The sequence below is a fragment of the Pogona vitticeps genome, chromosome 2, assembly GCF_051106095.1.
Source record: "Pogona vitticeps strain Pit_001003342236 chromosome 2, PviZW2.1, whole genome shotgun sequence".
Lineage (NCBI taxonomy): Eukaryota > Metazoa > Chordata > Lepidosauria > Squamata > Agamidae > Pogona > Pogona vitticeps.
In genome coordinates, this window is record NC_135784.1 from 100,044,970 (window position 1) to 100,067,768 (window position 22,799).

At 40.6% G+C, this 22,799-nt stretch overlaps 1 protein-coding gene across 1 annotated transcript in view; it reads right to left on the bottom strand.

Annotated features, from left to right (window-relative positions):
* TGFBI (transforming growth factor beta induced) overlaps positions 1-22,799 on the bottom strand; it is a 56,472-nt gene that overhangs the window by 20,010 nt on the left and 13,663 nt on the right. The window contains exons 3-7 of the mRNA XM_020782669.3: positions 4,360-4,424; positions 3,435-3,592; positions 2,647-2,811; positions 1,005-1,151; positions 736-877 (exon numbers count right to left, since the gene is read on the bottom strand). Of these exons, the coding sequence (XP_020638328.3) occupies positions 736-877; positions 1,005-1,151; positions 2,647-2,811; positions 3,435-3,592; positions 4,360-4,424 (677 nt within the window). The remainder of the gene's footprint in view (positions 1-735; positions 878-1,004; positions 1,152-2,646; positions 2,812-3,434; positions 3,593-4,359; positions 4,425-22,799) is intronic.

The window sequence follows — 22,799 nt, forward strand, 5'->3', positions numbered from 1 at the left end:
GTAATTGCTCATCTGGTTCCGGCTACAAAATGCTGACCATTTAGACTCCTTGTCTGCCTTCTGGCTAATGACTCAGTGCTGACACTGCTTCTTTTTCTTCCCTTTGCTGGCTTCCTCTCTGCAACTTTACCACCATAATAGCAGTGATATGCCATGCAAACTCAGGATACAGCAGTGGGGAGTGGGACCTGCTTTCTATGCACAGATGTCCTCCTGCCTCTGCCGAGGGCAAAAGACTTTAAAGAGTTAAGGAGAGCAAAAGACCCTTTTAAAAAAAGGGGCTGCCCTTCCCAACTCTTAGTGGCCAGGGGTATCAGAGGTGGACTTTTCAGTGAAGTGGGAAACTATCATTCCCAGAATTCCCCGGCCAGCATAGCTACTGAAAGTAAGCAAAGCGAGACCTGGCCATCAAGGGGCTCTGATTTCAGATCACTGTTCCCAACTTCTGAAGGCTGGAGCACATGGAGAAAGGCCTCTGAGCAAAGTCTCCAGGAATGGACAGGTGGCTATGGCGGTCCATCAGAAACATTCATCTCAAAAAACATTATGTGGAATTATAGCCCAAAATCATTGCCAGCAGTTCTCACAAAAAAAGCCAACAGGAAAGCTGGCACAATCCAAGCAGAAGTATGAGACCTTTCATAAAACATTTGGAATGAGCGTATGCCTCACCTTGCCGCCCAAGGGGAACTGTGTATGACACCCATATACTAGAGACATGTTGTGGCTGCTTACCTTTCAGAGCTTCTGGGTCTCCCAGGATTCTGTTTAGAGTTTCTTGTGGTATCTTTGCAAAAGCTTCATTGGTTGGTGCTAACAAAGTAAACTGCCCCTCGCTTTCCAAAAGATTATTGAGTCCAGCTGCTACCACAGCAGTCTTTAAAGAAATACCAAAGAAACAGAGTGAATCCAGTAAGGGTATGAATTTTAGGGATACCCAAGAAACTGACCACACCTTAAACTGATATTGGGAAATACATTGCAGCAATCCAAGGTGGACTTACCCTGAGAGTGTCAAGGCTTTCTTCAATTTCAACAATCTGCATGATATTGTTTGTTGTTGTGGAAATGACTTTGTCTATCAGATGGACCACCCCATTGGTTGCATGATGGTCAGCCTTCAGTAGCCTAGCACAGTTCACTGTCACAATCTGGAAAAAGCAAGGGTCAGCACAGTGAAAACAAGAAAGATGATGGTGTAATAATAAAATGTTGATTTATTTGGAGAATTGTACGGCTTATTATGTGTATCATTATGCCTCTGTGTTCTTATTAAAGAGAGATTGATTTCTAATTATTGTGTGGGGAGAACTGCGAGAGACACTTAGAGGAACCTGCTGTTCACATGTTTTAATCAAACAAACCAACAAACAAGGAAACACATAAACTGAATACTGTACTCTTATTCATAGGATACTTCTAATGCAATTTTCTCTGCTAAGGGAAGGACACCCAGGCACATGAAAAGAACTATGAAGGCAGCATGACAGCTTCATTCATTGCTGCTCCTTCATACTATTTATATCACGTTTACCTATACACTTCTCAGCAGGCTGAAAAATATGTGGCTACTCAGATACAGTGGTGGCTTGCAAGATGATTGCCTCACGGGGTGAAAAACCCGCAAGACGATTGCTTTTTGTGATCCCTATGGTGCTTCACAAGATGGTTTTTTCTATGACCATGCTTCACAAGATTTTTTTTTTTGAGACCGATGCTTCGCAAGACGAATAAATTTCATTCATCTTGTGCAGTTCCCATAGGGAACCGCACAAGACGATTTTTTCACAAGACAACGATTTTCACGGAATGAATTAAAATTGCCTTGCAAGGCACCACTGTATTTGTTGTACAACTACTCCCATCATCCCCAGCCATTGGCTATGCTAGCTGATGGAGGATGCAATCAGACATTACAGCTATTGTTTCCCATCCCAAATGAGGCCCAATACGTCTCTAGATATTCAAGCATTTAAAATAAGTGAGCTTTACATTGTACCTAATTACTGTCTAAATTCTCTGACCCTAATCAAGAGAGCTGCGGAAATAACTACAAATAGTCAGTGGGACTTTGCAGTTTTCTCAATCCAAAAAGAATCCCAAGAACTGCTTGTTGAAGCCACTAATGATACTCCAAAGTTCAAGTCACTGGAGAGTGGACTACTATGGGCTGTATTCTGCTTATTTGGATCAATTTACCCCCTGCCCTACCCCAGGGTTCTCAGAGCAATCTTCTACAGCGAATCCCAGGAAAGGATAAGAAAAACCTAATTCCATGAGCTTCATTTTTGCTTAGTTTCCAACACCCAAGACAGAATAAGCAACTATTTGCTATACCTTGAGCTATTTATGGGCCTGTCTACACCTTACAAGCAGCCATAGGAAGGCCACTTGAACCTGCTTCTGCATATCAGGAATTCCACGTGACAGCTATATAATGTAGACTGGCCTCTGGTTTACATCACCCACCTTAAATGCTGTGGAAAACCCACTTTATATATCTACACCTGCTGAAACAGTTAATTTGTTCTTATAGCCAACTCATCTAAAACAGTAAGAAAATAATAAATCCATCCCATGTTGGTTTGGTACTTTGCCAAGAAAAATCTCACAACATTGGCATCTGTAGCTTGACTAAATACTTACTCCATTTGGATAATGGTGGATCTGGAGATCAATATTTTGGTACATTGAAGGCAAAGAGATTCCATGCTTCAGTTCATCAGTTAGGAGTCGCTTATTCACCATATGGTAGCGAAGAGCATTTAACAGCTCAATGTTAACGTTGCTTACCAAGGAATCCAATGTTTCCTGAGAACAAGAAATTTAACCCATAAATACATTCTGTGGAGCCTATTTTCTCACCTTCAGTGACTGATCAAAGCAACTATCCTTGACTATCTCTTTGTCTGACAGGATGAGGGAAAGTGGAGCCAAAGCTGCACCAGTTTGTCCATAGTGTAGGGATGGAGGACTCTCTCAGAGAAGTCACCAACAAGTGTTAATGCATTTCTTGAACTACACTGTCTTACAAACAATCCCAAGATCAAGGGTAGAGGGTCTGTGGCCCTCCCAGAAATCTACCCAGCACAGCCAATGGTTGTATGGGCCAGGGGATTCTGGGAATTGTATTCCAAATGGGGAACCTGTGTGAGCTCTGATCTATTATTGGATGGCTACAGGATAACCATAAACAAAGAGGAGCTGAAATTAAAACATAAGGAAGAGTATTCTTGATAGAGGGTTGCATAGAACAAAGGATACACTGGGAACTCTGATTGATAAAATGTTTTGTTTGCATTGACTCCATATAGCAAAAGCTCCTGCTACTTCTTACTGTGCACTACCCACTGCGTGGTTAAATGAGTTCTATCTTTCATTATCTCTTTGCCCATTCAAGTTCAAGAAAAAGAAGAAGTTTTCTTTATTCTTACAGCAGGCAAGGATGCCCAGGCTTCATTGGTTGGGGCAAAAATCGTGTAGCTCCCTGGACCTGTGATTTCAGCACTCAGATTGGAACTGAAGGAGTAAAGTTGAGTGGTGGTGGCCCCAACAACTCCAAGTGTCTCATAAAGATTTGCAAGAGGCAAAGCTGTTAAAAACAAGCACAAAATGTCACTTCAGCAACATTGCAACATCATTTTTTACTTCACAGTTAAAATAAGAGAGGAGGATCAGACACAAAGCTCTTGAAATAAATACAGGACAATAAGAACTGTGTAACATTTATCAATAGCCCATTAATACATATCTGGATCTATAGATATACAGCCAGTATAGTACAATGGATAGTGTATTGGACTAAAACTCAGGAGATCTGGATTCAAATCCCTACTCAGCTGTGGATACTCAATGGGTGGCGGTAATAGTAAAACCACTGCTTAGTATCTCCTAGATCTTGGAAACCTTACTAAGGCACTGTAAATCTGAATTGACTTGATGGTAGACAAGAAGCTGTTTTGGTCATGGAGAAATGCGATGGAGGAACACATTGCCCTTTCTCCACCCATTATAGTTCAATTACAATTTATCCAACCAAGTAGCTTTCCTGCCTGTAGATTGCCAACTGTCTATTGGCCTCTACAACCACATATTTGAAACCCTGGAGCTGGCAGCAACCATCCACATTTAGGAGGTGATATCAAGAAGACTACATGCTCTAAGACAATCCACATTGTGATATGTAAACACAGATGCTGAAGATTAAAAGAGCTGGCATTTGTCCTTGTACTAGACAAGGAGCTTATTGGCTCTTTGCTGAAAGCTACCTAGGAGGTACTGTGGATGAACTCCGATATATACCAGCATGTCAACCATTTCATATTCATTTAAGACTTGATTTTACTTTAGTTTTCTTACCAGCTGGGCAGCCTTTTTCTCCAGGAACCTCTTCATAACCTGGGCAACATTCATATGCAATCACCCTGCAATAAGAAAGAACACTTACTATTAAAAGACACAATTAATCAGAATTCAGGTTATCTGTTTGTCAGTACACCATCTAAACAAACCACCTTTCTCCAAACTGGACCCTGCCTGATGTTTTCACTTACAACTCACATAATTCCTGACTTTTGAATATACTAAGTGGGGCTGATGAGAACTGTAGGCCAAATCTCATAAAGGGCTTTAAGTTAAGGAAGGATGAATGTGACAGCTCTGAAGTTGAAAAACATTTTTAGAAATATAGAATGGTTGTAGGTAGAAATTCCTGTATTTGAATGGTCTTCCCGTGGGGCCTGCTTATGCTGGCAATTATGCTGGAGTGACTAGAGTGTCAACAGCACAGTGCACCCTAATTATGAACTGCATGATAATCACATGGGTTTAGATCCAACTGGTAGTTCCAGCCAGAGTAAACCCACTGGTCTAATAAGATTTACATTCAGTTTTGACTTGCCATTTATCAGTTGATTCAATTAATCTATTTGCGTTGGGACTAGCCACGGTATTTATATCTAGTTTGATCTATGCTCTGCACAATTTGCTCTACATAGGGCTACAAATAAAGACAACTTGGAAGACCAGAGCACACAGTACTACTCCTGTCCTCTGAAGATGCCGGCCACAGAGACTGGCAAAATGTTAGGAAGAACAACCTTCAGAACACGGCCAAAGAGCCCAAAAAACCCACAAGAACCACAACTTGGAAGCTTCAACTGGTACAGCATGTAGCAGCTAGGCTACTGACAGGTGCCTCACATTGCAATCTTATAACACCTATTTTGTGCCAGCTATTCCGGCTGCCAATCTTGTTCTGTGTTCAGTTCAAGATGCTAGTTATTATCTTTAAAGCCCTACATGGCTGTGGACCCATACATACCTCTAACCATATGAATCCTTGTGCCAGCTGTGGTTGTCTAAGATTCCCCTTTTACAGTGCCAAGGAAGAGATCCTTTCATGATGTTGCCCCTATACTCTGGAACTCACCTCCTGAGTCCTTTGCAGGGGGTGGGGGTGGGAAACAAGGCAGCAATGTTTCAGCAAGCTTTTAGCTGCTAGTTATGGTATCTGGGTTTCCAACATGATCCGTTGATATATTTATGCTTTCTGAATTATTATGTCTACTATGTTTTCTTGTCTTAATCATGTTAGCAAGCAGGGTCACTTGAGGTCAAGGGAAGAACCCATATGCCATTTGGTGTGGTCCTTGCACCTAAATGGCATATCAACCTCAAGCCACTCTCCCTGCTTCTGCTGTCAAGTGTCAACAGAACACTTCCCCCTTTCAAATGAACACTTGTCAATTGAAAGGGACAAAAAGAAGGCAAGAGACATTTAACAAAAAAACAAACAAACAAAAAAGGATCCGTACAACAAAGCTGCAAAGGAGCACCTTCTTTGTGGTGCAAGAAAGACAGAAAGAAGATGGTAAAAGGGAGCCCACCAACTAGAAAGCCCCCTCTCTCTTTCTGTTTGGAGACATAAAAAAGGGAGCAGAAAAAGGAAGGGAAGGAAGACAATCAAGGGGGGGGGGCGGCACCAAGGCAGAAGGAGTTAGGAAAACTCCCTGCTCCTCCTAACTGCTGTACACCTCCCTCCCTCTCCCTCTTCTTCTCCCTCTCCCTCCCTCCCTCCCTCTCTCTCTCTCTCTCTCTCTCTCTCTCTCTCTGTGTGTGTGTGTGTGTGTGTGTGTGTGTGTGTGTGTGTGTGTGTGTGTGTGTGTGAGAGAGAGAGAGAGAGAGAGAGAGAGAGAGAGAGAGAGAGCACAGAGCAAAGTGATACACAAAGTGGGAAGAAGGCAAATGACTCCAACATTGAGGAAATCATTGAGAAGAGGCATCATATTACTAGAGATCCCAATAAACCATCCAATTAGAAGTGAATTTACTTTTTTTTTTGCCTATGCTAGAACATCAGCCGTGCAGTGAACCACTTTGACTAGTTTTTTTCTCTTTTACTTGTGTGTAGTGCCAATTGGCAAACTGTCTGCAGCTTCAGCCAAAGCAAAGAATTTTAAAAAATAATCTTAAGCGATTGAGTATGACAGCAATAGTCTAGAAGAGTTAATAATAATAATAATAATAATAACAACAACAACAACAACAACAACAACAACAACAACAACAACAACAACAACAACAACAATTTCAGTTTCCCTGCCCCACCACAGAAGAGCTGGGGAAGTGTTCAATTTGCCCATATCATTGGTTATTAAGCCACCTGTCAATATTGGAAATTGATAGTGGAAGGAGCCTTGGCAGCTTTAATAGCTGTAAGGCTTGATTTAATCCATTCCCAGCAATTGTACTCACTAGGAGCAGAGTAAACTAGAGGGCACCCACCCACACCTGGCAGGGACTTTAAAAGGTTGGGGTGCTCTGGAGGCAAGTTGGTCCACTCTAGTGCTCACTGGAAAAAAAGAGTGAACCAATTCCCCCCACAACACACCAAAAAGTGGGACAAATGACTGTCTGAACGAATTATATGTAAATGTATGTTAGGCTGTCTTCCTACGTTGCCTGAGTCCTGTTGTTGTTGTTGTTGTTGTTGTTGTTGTTGTTGTTGTTGTTGTTGTTGTTGTTGTTGTTCTTGTTGTTGTTGTTGTTGTTGTTGTTGTTGTTTAGTCGTTTAGTCATGTCTGACTCTTTGTGACCCCATGGACCAGAGCACACCAAGCCTGTCTTCCACTGCCTCCCAGAGTTCGGTCAAATTCATGTTGGTTGCTTCGCAGACACTGTCCATCCATCTCATCCTCTGTCATCCCCTTCTCCTCTTGCCTTCACACTTTCCTAACATCAGGGTCTTTTCCAGGGAGTCTTCTCTTCTCATCAGATGGCCCTGCTAGCCCTAACTTACCTAATCATGAGGGCACCAAAACTTCATTACAGTCTCCCAAATTTAAAACATGTACATCACTACATTTTGAGTCTCTTGAGGAAACAGCAGACCTGTTTGGTAACAATCTCTGGTACATAATCTTAAAGGAATGAAGTTGCAAGTGCTGTGCTTTGTTAGCAGATTATGCTATTTTGGGAACTACTGGGCATGTAGACCACATTTAATCACTGTTTGGATAACACTGTAATTCCATTATGTTTATTATTTTAACAAAGCAACCTCATGTTTTCTCCCATCAGAACCCGTCTTATAATAACAATTCTCCTTGAGACACACTTTTTTGCTTTCTTGGATCCAAAATGAAATAGAAGTTTCAGTCTGCAACACTCAGAATTTATCCCTTGCATTATTCATCTCTCTTCTGTATTTATATAAATAAGCTCTGGGGACATCTCAGCTATATTACTAACAGCTTGATAATGCAAAGCAACAAATGGACCTCTGTGATATAATGCAAGCAGTTAAGCCAATTAGTTATGTTTTGAGACTTTATAGAGAAGTGGGAAAGGAAATGTTGGCCAACTTCAAACTAATAAACCATCCAATATATTTCATAGTTGGTGGCTCTGTTCCTTTTTTCTGCTTCTAAAAGGCTGTTAAGTCATAGCAGTAAACTTCAAATTAATTATCCTACAAACCATGTACAAGCTTTTAAAAAAGACAACATTTCCATTTGATCACAATTTCTTAAAAGCAAATAAAGACTGGACCTCAAAATCCATTATGTTGCATATGGTAGCATCACAATTCTTTCTCTCACAACCCTCTGTGTCACAAAAGAAGGTTTTTCAGCCCCCTGAAGACTGGGGAGCTGTGAGACGGAAGGTGAATTATATCTCCATCATCCATTCTTGTGCAATCTGAAGTCCAGTGCTAATTGCTTTCTTTTGAATAAGTGCAACAGGCAGAGACCTCCCCCCAATATTTATGCATTTTAAAAGAGAATAGCTGTTTATTGTATTTTTATCCCACTTTTCTGTCAGAAATGGAACTCAAGGCAGCTCACAAAGACGGTATTTTTTAAAGTGCAATTAAAATACGAGTTCAAATATTAAAACACTATTTACAACAGTTCAATAGACAGCTCAGTGGTTTAGGCATCTGCCTGCAGAGCCAGAAGTTGGGAGATCAATTCCCCACTGTGCCTCCTTGACAGGGGCTGGACTCAGTGATCCATACGGTCCCATCCAACTCTGCAGTTCTAAGATAAGGATGAGGATGAAAATACAGCACCTATCAAGGAAAAAAAAGTGGAAAGCATTGCGACTACCCTCAGGCACTCCCTGTGCAATGGTGTGTAGCCGGCCAATCCTTTACCTCCAGAAGCCTTGCCCTTCAAATTTGCTGTTGAGCAAAAGGACCCAACAATCCTTTGGGCACCCCCCCCCCAAAAGGACAATTCTTTCTAACATTTTAATGTGCTTTTAATTTTTACCTACATTTCAGATACATCCATAATTTTAAATTGTTCAATGCTCTGATAGGAATAAAGAAAGTTTTTTTAAAAAAGGCATTTCTATGGCGACAGGTCAATTGCCAAAACCGGCTGAATAGAAAGCTCTTTCCTACCAGGTAAGGAGTAGTTGGGGGGGGGGAGGCAGCCAAGCATCCCAAGGAAGAGAGTTCCAGACCTTGAGAGTCAATATCAGTGTCAACACTGCAAAGAGTAATTAACATGTTTGCTGACCCGAATTGTCAAATTGGCTTGGAAGCAAGCATAGCCAAGAGCTGGGTTGCAATGATAAAAAGGTGCAATCCTGTTTTGTGTGTGTGTGTGTGTGTGTGTGTGTGTGTGTGTGTGTGTGTGTGTGTGTGTGTGTGTGTGTGTGTGTGTGTGTGTGTGTGTGTGTGTGTGTGTGTGTGTGTGTGTGTGTGTGCGCGTGCAACCCAAGCTCTTTGGTATGGCATGATTTGACCCAGTATGTCAACAGTGGGGATACTATGGGATGAAACAAAATCCTTCAAGATAATTAAGAGTTAGCATATGGAACAAATACCTACACTTCAGTTCAAGAATAAATTGTATGTCACCGTTTCCAAGAAAAATTACACAAGAAAATCCAGACTGATTGTCTAGACATTATATATTCCACATGGGAATGGTTTGCCTAAAGCAAATTGCTTTCTTTGACTCCTGGAAATCTCAACACCCCCCAATGGTATACTTTTCAATCTCAACTACCCTGCTTTCTCATTAGGAAATACATACATTCACTTGTGTTCCCTAATTGTACTCTTCAGCCACCCACCCCCCTCCCCTCTGCCTGTATAGTCTCTCACAGTCCAGCCAGCCCTTTCGTTTGAAACGTGAATTAAACACAAAGAGATGATTAAAGACAAGTCCACCCAAAGTTTAGCATAAGGAATTCTCCAGATCTGACGTCGTTTCTCAGAGGCTTATTTAGAAAGAGTTGGGAGGCTAATGAACTGTGAGTAAGAGACTAGGAACCTAATGTACACAATATTCAGGGTGTCAGTCTAAACTCTCCATTTGATGAGTCTGTTTGGGTAAGTGGGGGAGGCTCTGGAAGTGAACTGGGCTTCTAATTAATTCATAAGGGGCTCAAGAAAAGACATAACTTGCTTGAAAGCATGAATTGCTTTCACTGACACATCCTTTTCCAAGGGGATCACTGTGTTAGACTGTTGCCGAACAAAGCACAAACATAGCTCTTCAAAAAAGTCTTATCTGGCATAAGCTTTCATGGACTGCAAAACCTTTCGTGCTTTATTTATTATTTATATTATTTTTACCCTGCCTTTCCCTTTAAAAAGGACCCGGGTGGCTTACATCATTAAAAGACAACATCTAAAAGCTAAAAACAGTACATATGCAAATATTTTAAAAGAATCAAACGAATGCCACACTAAAATGGTAAACAAAAACGCGCAACAAGGCACAACACTCCATTAAAAAAAAAAACTCTCTCAGACACTAAGGGAAAACTTGTCTGAAGAGAAGGTCTTGGCCACTTGTAAAAGGACAGCAAAAATGGGGCCAGTCTGGCCTCCAATGGGAGAAAATGCGAAAGTCTGGGAGCAACCACAGAGAAGGCCCTATTCTTTGAGCCCACCAAATACACCCATGAAGGTGGTGGAACTTAGAGAAAGGCCTCCCATGATGACATTAACACCTGAGCAGACTCAAAAAAGGGAGACGTGGTCCTTGAGATTGCTTGGACTCAAGCTGTTTAGGGCCTTATAGATTAAAAACAGTGTTTTGAATTGTGCCCAGAACCGAATTGGCAGCCATTGGGGCTATATTAATGGGGGGGGGGGGGGAGATGTGATCCTTGTAACCAGCCCCAGTTAACAATCTGGTTACAGCAATTTAGCATAAAATGACACAGCTGATGTCCATGCATCCAAAGAAACAGGTTACAGTCCACAAAAACATACATTAAAGAAACTTGTTAGTTTTAATGATGCCACAAGGCTTTTTATTCTTGATGTATTAGGGCTTTTTCACCCATTATAGAGCAGGAAATCTGTATTTGCCCACTGAAGATGCACTTAAAGAGCCTGCTTCACTAGGTACTTCACAGCTCTGTGGTACAAGGATAATCAACTGAAAAACATATCACTAGACCTGGCTCCCAAATCAATCTGTGCTCTAAGTATAATTTTCAGTTATACTTTCCTTTGTAAGAAAATGAAGCGCTTGCAAGTACAGTAGTAAGAAATAGAGGTGGAAACATTACAGGTCTCTTTCAGATTTCTGCATATAGGAAGAAGGCCTGCTGCATATATACCACCCCATAGTGCTTAAAGCACTCCCTGGTTAGTTTACAGTTTAATTATGCTGGATTCAGATTGTGAAGGATGGAAGGCTGTGTCAACCTTGAGTTGGCTATCTGGGATTGAACTTGGGTCATGAGCAGAGTTTGGGCTGCAGTTTAACCACTGTGCCAGAAACAACCTGTAAGGACAGTGAACATGGTCACTGTAGCCCTAATGCACCACCAGGATGTAAGGACAGAGGGTATAGGCTTGTGATCAAGACTGACCATTCCAGAAGGGGTGGATTATCCACTATACAACCCCACTTCATGTCACTCTCAAGTGTGATAATTTCTTTTTGCAGAATGCAGAAGCACCACCTCTGGCACAGTGGCTGCCTTCAACACATACAGAAGGAGCCACCACAAACACACTACCAGGAAGTCTACATGTTCTATCTCCCGGCTTCCCTCCGCACCTCTCATTTAATTTTCTTTTTCTTTTGTCCATGTTGGTGCATCATAGAAAATGTGAATGCCTTCTGCCCTCATATTCCACAGCAAAAGTAAGAAGAACCAAGTAATTCAGATGAACCTTTCAGTTCAGATTAGACCTGTGGTGCAGTTTTATATGCTATGTATATGCTTGTTTTTTAATATTCATTTTGAGTTGTTGTATCTCACCTTGAGTTAATAAATAAATAAATAAATAAATAAATAAATAAATAAATAAATAAATAAATAAATAAATAAATAAATAAACAAACAAACAAACAAACAAACAAATAAATAAATAAATAAATAAATTTTTTAAAAAAGCAAGCAAGCAAGCAAGCAGAACCTGGATAATTGTCCATTCTACACTTCCCCGTCCAACCTGTCCACATTCTGGTAAGTATGACAGATTGATTTCCTATAAACTATGCAGTGCATGCAATGTACCCCAACTCTCACCTGTAACCGTTCCCCAGAACATATAATGGCTTATTTCTACATAATCTGTGTTCGTGGAATGGCATGATAATTTCCAGACTATAAGGACTAGGATCTTATCAACTCTGGCTCCCTGCCCCATTTCCATGGTTTTATTACTGCCTTCTTTCTCAACCTGGTATCTTAGTTACCATAGGTTACTAAGCACTGGTTTTGTCATTTTCCTCCTGGCTGTCAGTGAAACATCCTGCAGATGCAAGCCCTTGGTGACATCACTGCAAGGACAGCAGTTATCTCTGAACTTCCCTGCTAATGCCTTTGCCATCTGTTTCTAATTGGTCAGGTCTTCTAACCTTCAAAACCTTTGGAAATCAAATTTTCATCAGAATCTGTGCAGATGGGTGGGCTCAATACAGGTAACCATAAAAACACTCATCACTCTTCCAGAGCCTTCTGCTATTTTCTCTTGAGAAGAGATAACCAGCAGTGGGGGAAAAAAAGAATATTAATACAATCAGAATAACAAGCTGTGAAGACTTATGATTATCACAGCTATAACTAACAGATTGGTTCTCACACATTCTATAAGCTACCGCAATGAAGAACAGAGCTTTGAAAGTTATTTTTAAAAGTCATTAATTTCTGTCACTGCTTATACTGTTTGGCAACTCGATGGCATCCTTCAGTCTCGAAAGATTATGGTATCATGCTCTGAATAGAGGTCTTGGAAGAGCGTCTAGTGTGGCTGAGGAGGCCAATTCGAGAGTGACAATCCCTTCCACACTGAAGACAATCTGTCCCCTGTCCAGTTCCCTGATTTTGCTGCTTTCGTAACTGCCTCTTTGCCTCGGCCTGCTGGACAAGGGTCTCTTCAAATTGGGAGAGGCCATGATTGGCAACTAGCCTGTTGTTATTGTTACAATATTGAAAAAGAAGCTTGTTACATTACTTTGTGTACTACTTATTACTTTTTTCCTACTTTCTGGTGTTTTGGGGGGTTGGGAGTAATCAATTAGCAGTGGCAAGAGAACTGCATAGAGCTTGACAAAGTCTTGTGAAAATGCTATCAAAGATGCCTTAAAGTTTCATTTAAAAGTGATTTTTGTAAGTAACAATCTTATATGTTTTTAATAAAGATTTTTTTGTTTCTATTTCTTACCTTTGAAATGCACCTATGTCACACCCTTGTTATCCCAGAAGCAACTAATTAAAGAAAATCAGTTACTTATAACTTGTTATTTTCAAGGATGGAATATGGAGTCAGAAAAAGAACATTGGTATAATTTTTTAAAAATGCATTTTGAAATACATAATAAATAATACATTTAAATTGATTAGCTAAATAACAAATTTGAAGGGATTAAGCTAAAAAGGCTTAACTGAAGGAAGAGACAGCACCTTAAAATTAAACACATTTCCATTAACTATTAGTCATATGTCTGAAAATGTACATTGTACTGAAGAGAGGAACAGGAATTTGTGTTGGGGTTTTTACAACCTCACATGCTGCCTCTGGGCTGAGTGACTAGAAAGGACTCTTTTCGGCTGCCTTGACTGTCAATCTATCCAGCAGCTGCCAATAGTTATTTCCCACCACTTAATTCAAAGAGAATCCCACCTCTCTGCTGAATGGTTCCTTTCCTCTCTGTAGTCTGTTGGAAGCAGTCAATTTGCTTAGTTTGCTGTTGAAGTATGAAAACATAAGTAATGAAACATTTTTTGTTCTTTCTGCTACAAATGTCTCAGAGTGTATTATTAAGACTGAACATTCCAGTTAATGAGAAAGGGGTAGAATATCTGGGGAACGTGAAGCTATTCTGTGAGCCTCTATGCTTCTGTAGGCGTCCTTCAGTCTCGAAAGACTATGGTAATATGCTCTGAATAGAGGTCTTGGAACAGCATCTAGTGTGGCTGAGAAGGCCAATTTGAGAGTGACAATCCCTTCCACACTGAAGACAAATATAATCTGTCCCCTGTCCAGTTCCCTGATTTTGCTGGTTTTGGGATTTCCTCTTTGCCTCGGCCTGATGGACAAGAGTCTCTTCAAATTGGGAGAGGCCGTGCTGCACTGTCTGCCTCCAGGCTGAGTGCTCAGGCATAGGCATCCTTCAGTCTCAAGAGACTATGGTAACATGCTCTGAATCGAGGAGTGTCCTCTCCAGAGCATGAAGCCCGGGTAAGGTATTATGGAGGATAGGCTGTTACCCAAGCAGCAGATCCCCCCTCTCCACATTGCTGAAATGATCCAGTGGAAAGGCAAGAGCCAATACAACTGGTTCCAGCAATGTCGCAGGAGTTGGCAGAATGACACGAGCTGCCTTCGGGACTCCAGCTCCGGATTTTGCCTCGAGGTTAACTCCTGAAGCCTTTTCCATGAGTGGATATAGCCACAAGGCAGTGGAGGTTTGAAATCGGAGTTTTCCTTCTCCTAGATGGGCTGCCTTCCATGGCTGACGAGCCCCACCTACCCGGCCTGCTCTTTAATAGTGCAAAAGTATGATCTGATCCTTAAAACTTTCCTGACTCCCCGGCTTATGCAAATCTAATTGGCTTTCCTATTTACTATATTAAGGTGAGATACAAAGTTTGCGGTCCTGGGACACGCTCTTTTAAAGCAGGAAGTCTCACCCCTAGGCCCCACCCCCAGGCCATGTGGTCAGGAGACAAAAAGAAAGCCCAGGAAAAAAAAAGGCTGCGTGCTCAGATGTCAAGGTTTCCCATCTGTTGAGGTACATTCATAAGGCCTTCAGATTCTGCCTGCAGATATCCTTGTATCGCAGCTGTGGTCTCCCTCTAGGGCTATTTCCTTGCACTAATTCTCCATACAGGAGATCTTTTGGAATCCGACTGTCAGCCATTCTCATGACAAGCCAACGAAGACGTAGCTGTTTTAGTAATGCATACATGCTAAAAGTTCCAGGTCGTTCTAGGAGTACTCTATTTGGAACTTTGCCCTGCCAGATGATACCAAAAATGTGTCGGAGACGACGCATATGGAACGTGTTCAGCTTCCTCTCCTGTCGTGCACAAAGGGTCCAGGACTCACTGCAGTACAGGAGTGTACTCAGGGCACAGGCTCTATAGATCTGGATCTTGGTTTATGCCGTCACCTTCTTATTAAGCCATACTCTCTTTGTGAGTCTAGAGAAAATGGTAGCTGCTTTGCCAATGCATTTATACAGCTCAGCATCTAGAGACAGAGTGTCAGAGATCATTGAGCACAAAATCATGAACAACCTCCAATTCTTGTGTAGAGGTGGTAATAGAGAGAGGTGAGTCCATGCCCTTACCCATGACTTGTATTTTTTTTTCAGGCTGATTGTTAATCCAAAATCTTGGCAGACCTTACTAAAGCAATTCATAAGTTGTTGGAGGTCTTCAGCAGGATGGGCAACAACAGCTGTGTCATTGGTGAAGAGGAACTCCCGCATGCATTTCAGCTGGACTTTGGTCTTTGCTCTCAATCTAGAGAGAATAAAGAACTTTCCATCTGATCTAGTCCGGAGATATGATTCTACTGTGTAGCAAAAAAGGAATTTAACCAAAAATTCAAAAACTCTGCAACAGTTTGTAAGGCTGAAATATACATATATAATTCTGATTCGTTTTCTGATCTCAGTTCTGAGGCAGAAAAAAAAGTGAACTGCCTTACATAATGATTGTGTGTTTTGTATATATGGGCAGCGAAGGACACAAAGTCATGATTATTGTCCATGATTACTTGGACAAAACTTCCAGTTTTCTCCATGTTCAAGCAATAATAAACATTAAGATTCAAGTGGCCCACCAATGTCAGAGATTCTAAAAACATTTGGCTCTTGCCTGCTCTAATACAAATTTACTGTAAGCAAGATTTGACTCATAAGATCACAGAACCATCATTCTTCCAGCAAGGAAAGGATGGAGGTTACTTCTTAAAGGACTATTTGACACACTTGTTTACAATCAACCTTTAACAAGCTGCACAAACCACTAGTATATGATGTGATGCAGTAATACATTTTTATTTTGTGTTTATGGTATCTGATTAAGCACAGTAGATACTTACACCTTAATCATGCTAGGTTCATAGCCAGGATGTTTGTCCTATGCATTCTAATTTCTACTAACAACAGTTTTGTGCCTTCTTCTGAAAGTGATTATAATTAAAATGTCTCTCAATAGTTAATCATAGTATAATTATAAAAAGTAAGACCAGCCATAAAAAGCTATGTGGAAAGCTCTTATTTCAGTTGGCCGTCATTTTTCTTCCCTTTGTCCAATTATTATTAGCATTCTGACATTAATACACGATTAATTTCGAAGGTCACTAAAAATGAGTTTAAATATATCAGTCAAATTATAATCCACAAGGGCTGTTGTAATCAAATGTGCATGCTTTAATTTTAAAATATGTACCAAATATTCATTATTTTCCTAAGTCAGAGATCATCCTTCACTGGCTAATGAATATTTTGTTTAAAAACAAAAGAACAAAAACAGGGTTTTAAGAATCTAAAATCATAAAACTCCCAAGGACGGAGTCATACAGACACACATCACTTTCCCCCTCCGTGTGATCACCCATTTGAGTACCTTGTTGTTGAAGACAACAAGGGCTGTTTCTTTTACTGGGAAGCACACTTCCACTTAATTCTGGCTATTATGCCATTGATTTGAGGGCATGTGGAGTTTCCACTGGGCTACAATTTGAACTCTTGTAGCAGTTCAAAAACTGTGCACATAGCTACCCATATGAAAGAGGAACTCCATGACACTGATGCTTGCATGTGATTCCAGATTTGCTGTTTGCACAAACGCCCCATGTGCAAATGGGATGTCAGCAATAGACAAATACATCAGACTGAATAACTGAGTAACTGAATAAAATAATGTGGATTGCTCCTCACATAGGTCAAGAACTCCAATCCATGACTCCAGAGAGAAAACCGCAGGTACTTTAATTAAAAAAATTAAGTAACCTTAAGCATTGTTGTGTATGACCATCCTGTCCTAAACCCGTTAGAAGTTTTTCTGTGCTGCCTCTGATTTGCATAAATCCCAGAGTAGCTTACAACAACACTGCAGAAAAATAAAACAGCACGATAAAACCTCAATAATGCAATGTATGAGAGATTTCCAAGCAGTTTATGAAACCTCATTTATAATGATCTAATATGAACTCTATTCCTATTTGTATTTTTGTGGGGGAATTCTAATAGCCTGAAGTAATTCTCTGTTAAAGAATGAGTGAAACTGAAAAGAAAACAAGTATCAGGTATCAGGAAAAACAATTTATCCTTTCACTTGCACCATCCATCTCTGGAAAGTAACATAATTCACTAAGCAGGGCTCTTCTTTCACTGCACAGTTAATAAAATATAATGATGTCATGTTAGCTGCCAATAAACTCTTAGATCAATTTATTCATAATACAGCCAACCAAATCTTGACATTTATACAAACGGATGTTCCTATTAGAGCTACTTCTAAACAAAGAACACAGTTTAAAATGTGGAATACCAAATATAATGTCCTACATTTTCTAAGGGAACCAGAGTGGGGAACCAAGGTAAGGTCAGAATCACCACTTCTTATACATATTCTCTGTAGCTTATTGCCTATCCTTTTATTTATATGCCTGAGTAAAGCTATTTCCAGAACAGTAATTGTGTTAGTTTGTTGTGGCACAGACAACAGTCCTGTGGCACCTTAAAGCTAATACATTTTATGTTATTATAAAACATAAAATGTATTAGTCTCTAATACAGTTTCATGCACTGTGATCCACTTCACCAGATGCATCAGATGATATGGGGCTGGGGTTGCAAGGTGAATGGTGAATATTATACATTATATTCACCTACCAAAACAGGTGGACAAGCTCATAATGCATGAGTCCCAAGTTACAAGACAAGATGCCTAACAATCGTAACAGCAGCTAAACTGGAGAGTGGGAAGGAGAATTCAAACAGGAGAAAGGAATATATCTGTGAAGATCCTCATTCATCCAGGTGAGGTTATCTGGAAGTTGAGTCATGGCAAATGGACTTCTTTCTTATTAGGTTGAAACATTTTGCTATTCATCCAAGTAGCTTCTTCAGTCTGAGGATATCAGGTAGGAGACCCCTGATATATTCTCCACCTTAGTTTCCCTCCCCCCTGGTCTGAATAAGCTCCTTAGATGGACAAAGGATGGGGGGGGGTTTAGTGAAAATCCAAAAAAGTATTTGCTTGCTTGCTTGCTTGCTTACTTGATTCACTGTTTATTTTGTTTTTACTGTTGCACAGCTCTGTGTGTTCAATGGCAGTGATGTTATCAGCAGTGGCAAATCACAGCTGATTAAAGAATCCATCTGGGGATTCTGGGGTGCACGTGACTTTGTCACATTGCCTACAAACCATGTGCATCCCAGAACTGTTTTTAATCAATGGCAATTTTCTATTGATGATGACATCCTCAGTGTGCATGGAGAGCTGTGAAACAGGATTTCAGCCTGTGTACCTCCATCACTGCCCTTTGGAATCTTGCAATTTGTGATTTGTTGAGGAACTTGGAGTTCTCTGTTGTATTTCAGGGGAGCACACTAGCAGCTCTACACTATCTCAGCAAACTACGAATCCTACGATTCTGCTAAACAGAGCCATAGCAGTTAAAAGAGGCATAAAACTGCTATATGTGTAGTGCAGAATATACCACAGGTCCAGCTTTCCTCTGCTATTCCTGAGCAAATATTCTAGTTCTGTCTTTATTTTGGGAAGGAAACAATAAAAAGTCCTCATATTAGAATAGTGCTATAGCACACCTAATATTCAAACAGACATTGAAAAGTATATTACTTTCCTGTTCTAAACTGGGAAACAGATGGTAGGTCATAATATGGCAGTCCCCCCCCCCTTATTTTGGCAACTCTTCAAGATAAGTCATGCAATAGTGCCTTGCCCTAGGTGTCTTATGGCTGAGCAGGGATTTTTAACCAACAGTTCATACCTTTAACCTAATAGTCTACAAACACACTGTAAGCAGACATCCCCGTTGGCACATATGAAGAAAAAGCTACAGATATTGACTCTCCTTGGCAGGTATTTAAACATTAACGTTCTGGAATGAGACATTCATCAGGAAACATGGGAAAGGTAATGTTGTAGCAGCAAATGTTTCCAATTACATTAGGCTGTGTCTACGCCAGTGATACATAACCACTAGACTCAACTGGGATTCCACAGTAGACAAGAGGTATTAACTACAGAGCACTGAAATGAGCTTTTTGTCTCAGACTGGAAGGAAAAGTTGGAAGACATAATTTAAAATGAAACTGACAGCAAAGTTTAAAGTACAAGAAAATGTAATATTCCACTACGTCTTAGATCAACCAGTTGAATTTCAGTACTAGGGTAAGATTTCCCAGCCAGTGGTGTACCTTTGCTTGGGGAAGCTGGTTTTGTTAAACAGGGACAGCATATGGGAAAGAGCAATGCAGGGCTGGCCCGACCATTAGGCAAAGTAGATGTTCCTTTTTTGGAGAATATCTTCCAGCATACCCCAATTGGCATGGCTGTTGGCCCCTGCTCCCCATTCTTACAGTTTACCATTAAATCAGTCCTGGACTGGGCATTTTCAGATAGGGGTCTTTCTTCTGACATATCTTCAAATATCTTCATAAACTCAGACACATGGTACCATCAGTTGCTGCTTCCATGCCTTGTAAAGGGAAACCAGTGGCTCATACATGCTTAGGCTGTTTGCATTACATATATTGTTTAGATTTCTGAAGTAGAGAACAGAACAGAGGATGAAAGGCAGTATACCCTGAGATATTTGCCTTCATCTGAGTCTGCTTTCATATCACAGGTCCTGTAAGATGTTACTGTTCAGGCATGCCTGAGAAGGAATTGGAAATTTTGGCTGTTAGTCATCCTGCTTCCAGTGTCTTCACGCAACATGTTTAATCGACTGTGTTGTCTTTATCATGGTAAACTACTCAAAACTTGAGCAGACAAAGAAAAACAGAGGAAGGCACCTTATGTGTGATGTTCAGCCTATTTGGTCCCTATACGAATAGGACTACCAAGCACTGTTGCATCCCATACATCTATACTGCCAAAGTGCTTGGGCACTTTGACTCATGCTTGAAATGACAGCCAGCTCAATGTACCCTAAAAATAGTTCAACTCCATCATGGTACTCTAGTCTCTCAAAACCTGGGACAAGTACATACAAGACAGACAGTTGGTAGTATGATTCTGCTCTTAGCATTTTACTGAATGACTCAAAGCTCCCTTTTAGCTCAATGGCTAATCACAAATGTCCAAATCTCTACTGAAGGAAATGGAGAAAGACAGGAGACATACCCTCTAGCTGCTCAGTATGGGTACCAACATTCTTCTTTTCTGAAACAGTACAGTGGGGTCTTGACTTGAGAACTTAATCCGTATTGGAAGGCGGTTCTCAAGTCAAAATTCTGTAAGTCAAGTCTCCATTGACCTACAGTGCATTGAAAACCGATTAATCCCGTAACAGGCCGTTTTTGTTCCATTTTGGTTTTTTTCTGGTCTGTAAGTCAATTCTCAGGCTGCAAGTCAAACCTAAATTTTGCGGCCAGAGAAGTCTGTAACTCAAAAAGTCTGTAAGTCAAGCCGTCTGTAAATCAAAGGTCCACTGTAATTGTGTTAAGTGTTGGAAATGAAGCAAAGAGCTGAGATGAGAGGATTCCTGTCCTACCTACCTGCTTTTCTCCTGTGAACAAAGAAGTACATGATAGAATCTCTATCGTGATTATTATTCTCCTGTTCACATCTATGTTATCTCTAAAGCTTTCTTTCTAAATATGCATATATGGCACCCACACAAAAATGATTAAACTGAGACAATTGTACTTTGGATGCATTATGAGAAGACAAAACTCACTGGAAAAATTATGCTGTGAAATGTTAAAGATAACAGGAAAAGATGAAGGCCAAATAAGAGGTGGGTTGATTTAATAAAGTGTGGCCTTGATTTTGCAGCCGTTGAGAAGGGCACTTGACACAATGGCTCTTTGGAGGTCACACACTCATAGAGTCATTGTAACTTGGAAGCAACTTGACAGTGCATAACAATAACAATCCAATATATATTTATATTTTAGAGGTCTTGCGGTTTTTAGGTTTCTGCACCTCCCATTTAGAACCATGAGCAACAAAACAATTGTATAAATAGTTGTTGTGAGTTTTTCGGGCTCTTTGGCCGTGTTCTGAAGGTTGTTCTTCCTAACCTTTCACCAGTCTCTGTGGCCGGCATCTTCAGAGCACAGAGTGCTGTCCTCTGAAGATGCCGGCCACAGAGACTGGTGAAAGGTTAGGAAAAACAACCTTCAGAACATGGCCAAAGAGCCCAAAAACCCACAACAACCAGTAGATTTCGGCCGTGAAAGCCTTCGCAAATAAATTGTATAAATACTTATGCCTGTTTTCATAAAACAGAAAGCACTGTATCTGTAGCCAGGTGATTCCACACCCACATATTACTTTGTCTCATGTAAGAGGAAATGAGAAGCTAAACCAGGAGGACTCAAGTACAGGAAATATTAAACCACAAGAGATACCTTGTTTGTTCAAGGAGATTGGTAAGGGACAAATCTTGAGGAAGAAAGGAGTTGGTAATACGTAGAGCTAGAAAGTAACAGGAAGTCCCCTATCTAGTACGACGTCCTTCTGAGTGCAGGATCTGCAGTGCAGGAGGCAAATATAGAATCCTTGAGAAACTAAAAACCCAACAAAGGAAAATGCAGCATCTCTTCTTCAACTGCAACGATTGCTTACTATTAAGATGTTGTTGTGTTATATCCCCTCTCCAGGCTAAGCGTACCTCACATTAAGTTTTTTCACAGGACTTCGGTTTCCAGCTGCCTCAACACCTTGGTCACTCTTCCCTGAACATGACCCAGATTGTCAATGGTCTTGTGGTGACCAGAAACTGAGGCAGCCTGATGAATATAGAACAGAACAGAAGTATGACTTCCTATGATTTGAATGTTATATTTCTCTTTGTGAAGCTTGAGAGATTTATTAACTTCCTTAGGAGTCACATCACATTGCCAGTTCATACTCAACATGTGATCCACTAACACTTAGATCCTTTCCACATGCACTGCTGTCAAGCCAGGTCTCTCCCACTCCACGTAGTGCCTAAGATGTAACAGGCACTCAGATTTTTCTCATCTTTTATGAAAAAAGAATACCTCAATACATTAAGACACCCTGCTGAGAAACCACCACCACTGTAAGATGGTTTACTTCTGCAGAGGAATGGGAAAACAGTGCAATTTTGGGTCATCTGAATCATTAGAAAAAATAAGTATTTTTGCCCAAAGACTTGCCTTTTGCACAAAAATACTTGCATCTTGCTTGTAACATTTGCTTTTTTTGCAAAACTTAAGTATTTTTGCAAAAACACAACTTCCGTTGTAAAAATCCATTCACCATTTCTGTGAGTTTTTCTCAAAAAAAGTCCATAAATGCTAAAAATGTCCACAAATGTTCATCATCTTGCTTGGCAAGGAGGAACTCTTGAAATGTTTTGTTCTCAGCCATAAGGACAAGATAAACAAATATCTACATTCCAGTGCATGCTTTGACTCCTTCTAAATTTATTTATTTATTTATTTATTTATTGGACTTATATACCACCCCATAGCGCTACAAGCACTCTCTGGGCGGTTTACAATATTTTAATTATACAGGCTACACATTGCCCCCCCCCCCCCCAGCAAGCTGGGTACTCATTTTACCGACCTCGGAAGGATGGAAGGCTGAGTCAACCTTGAGCCGGTTACCTGGGATGCATG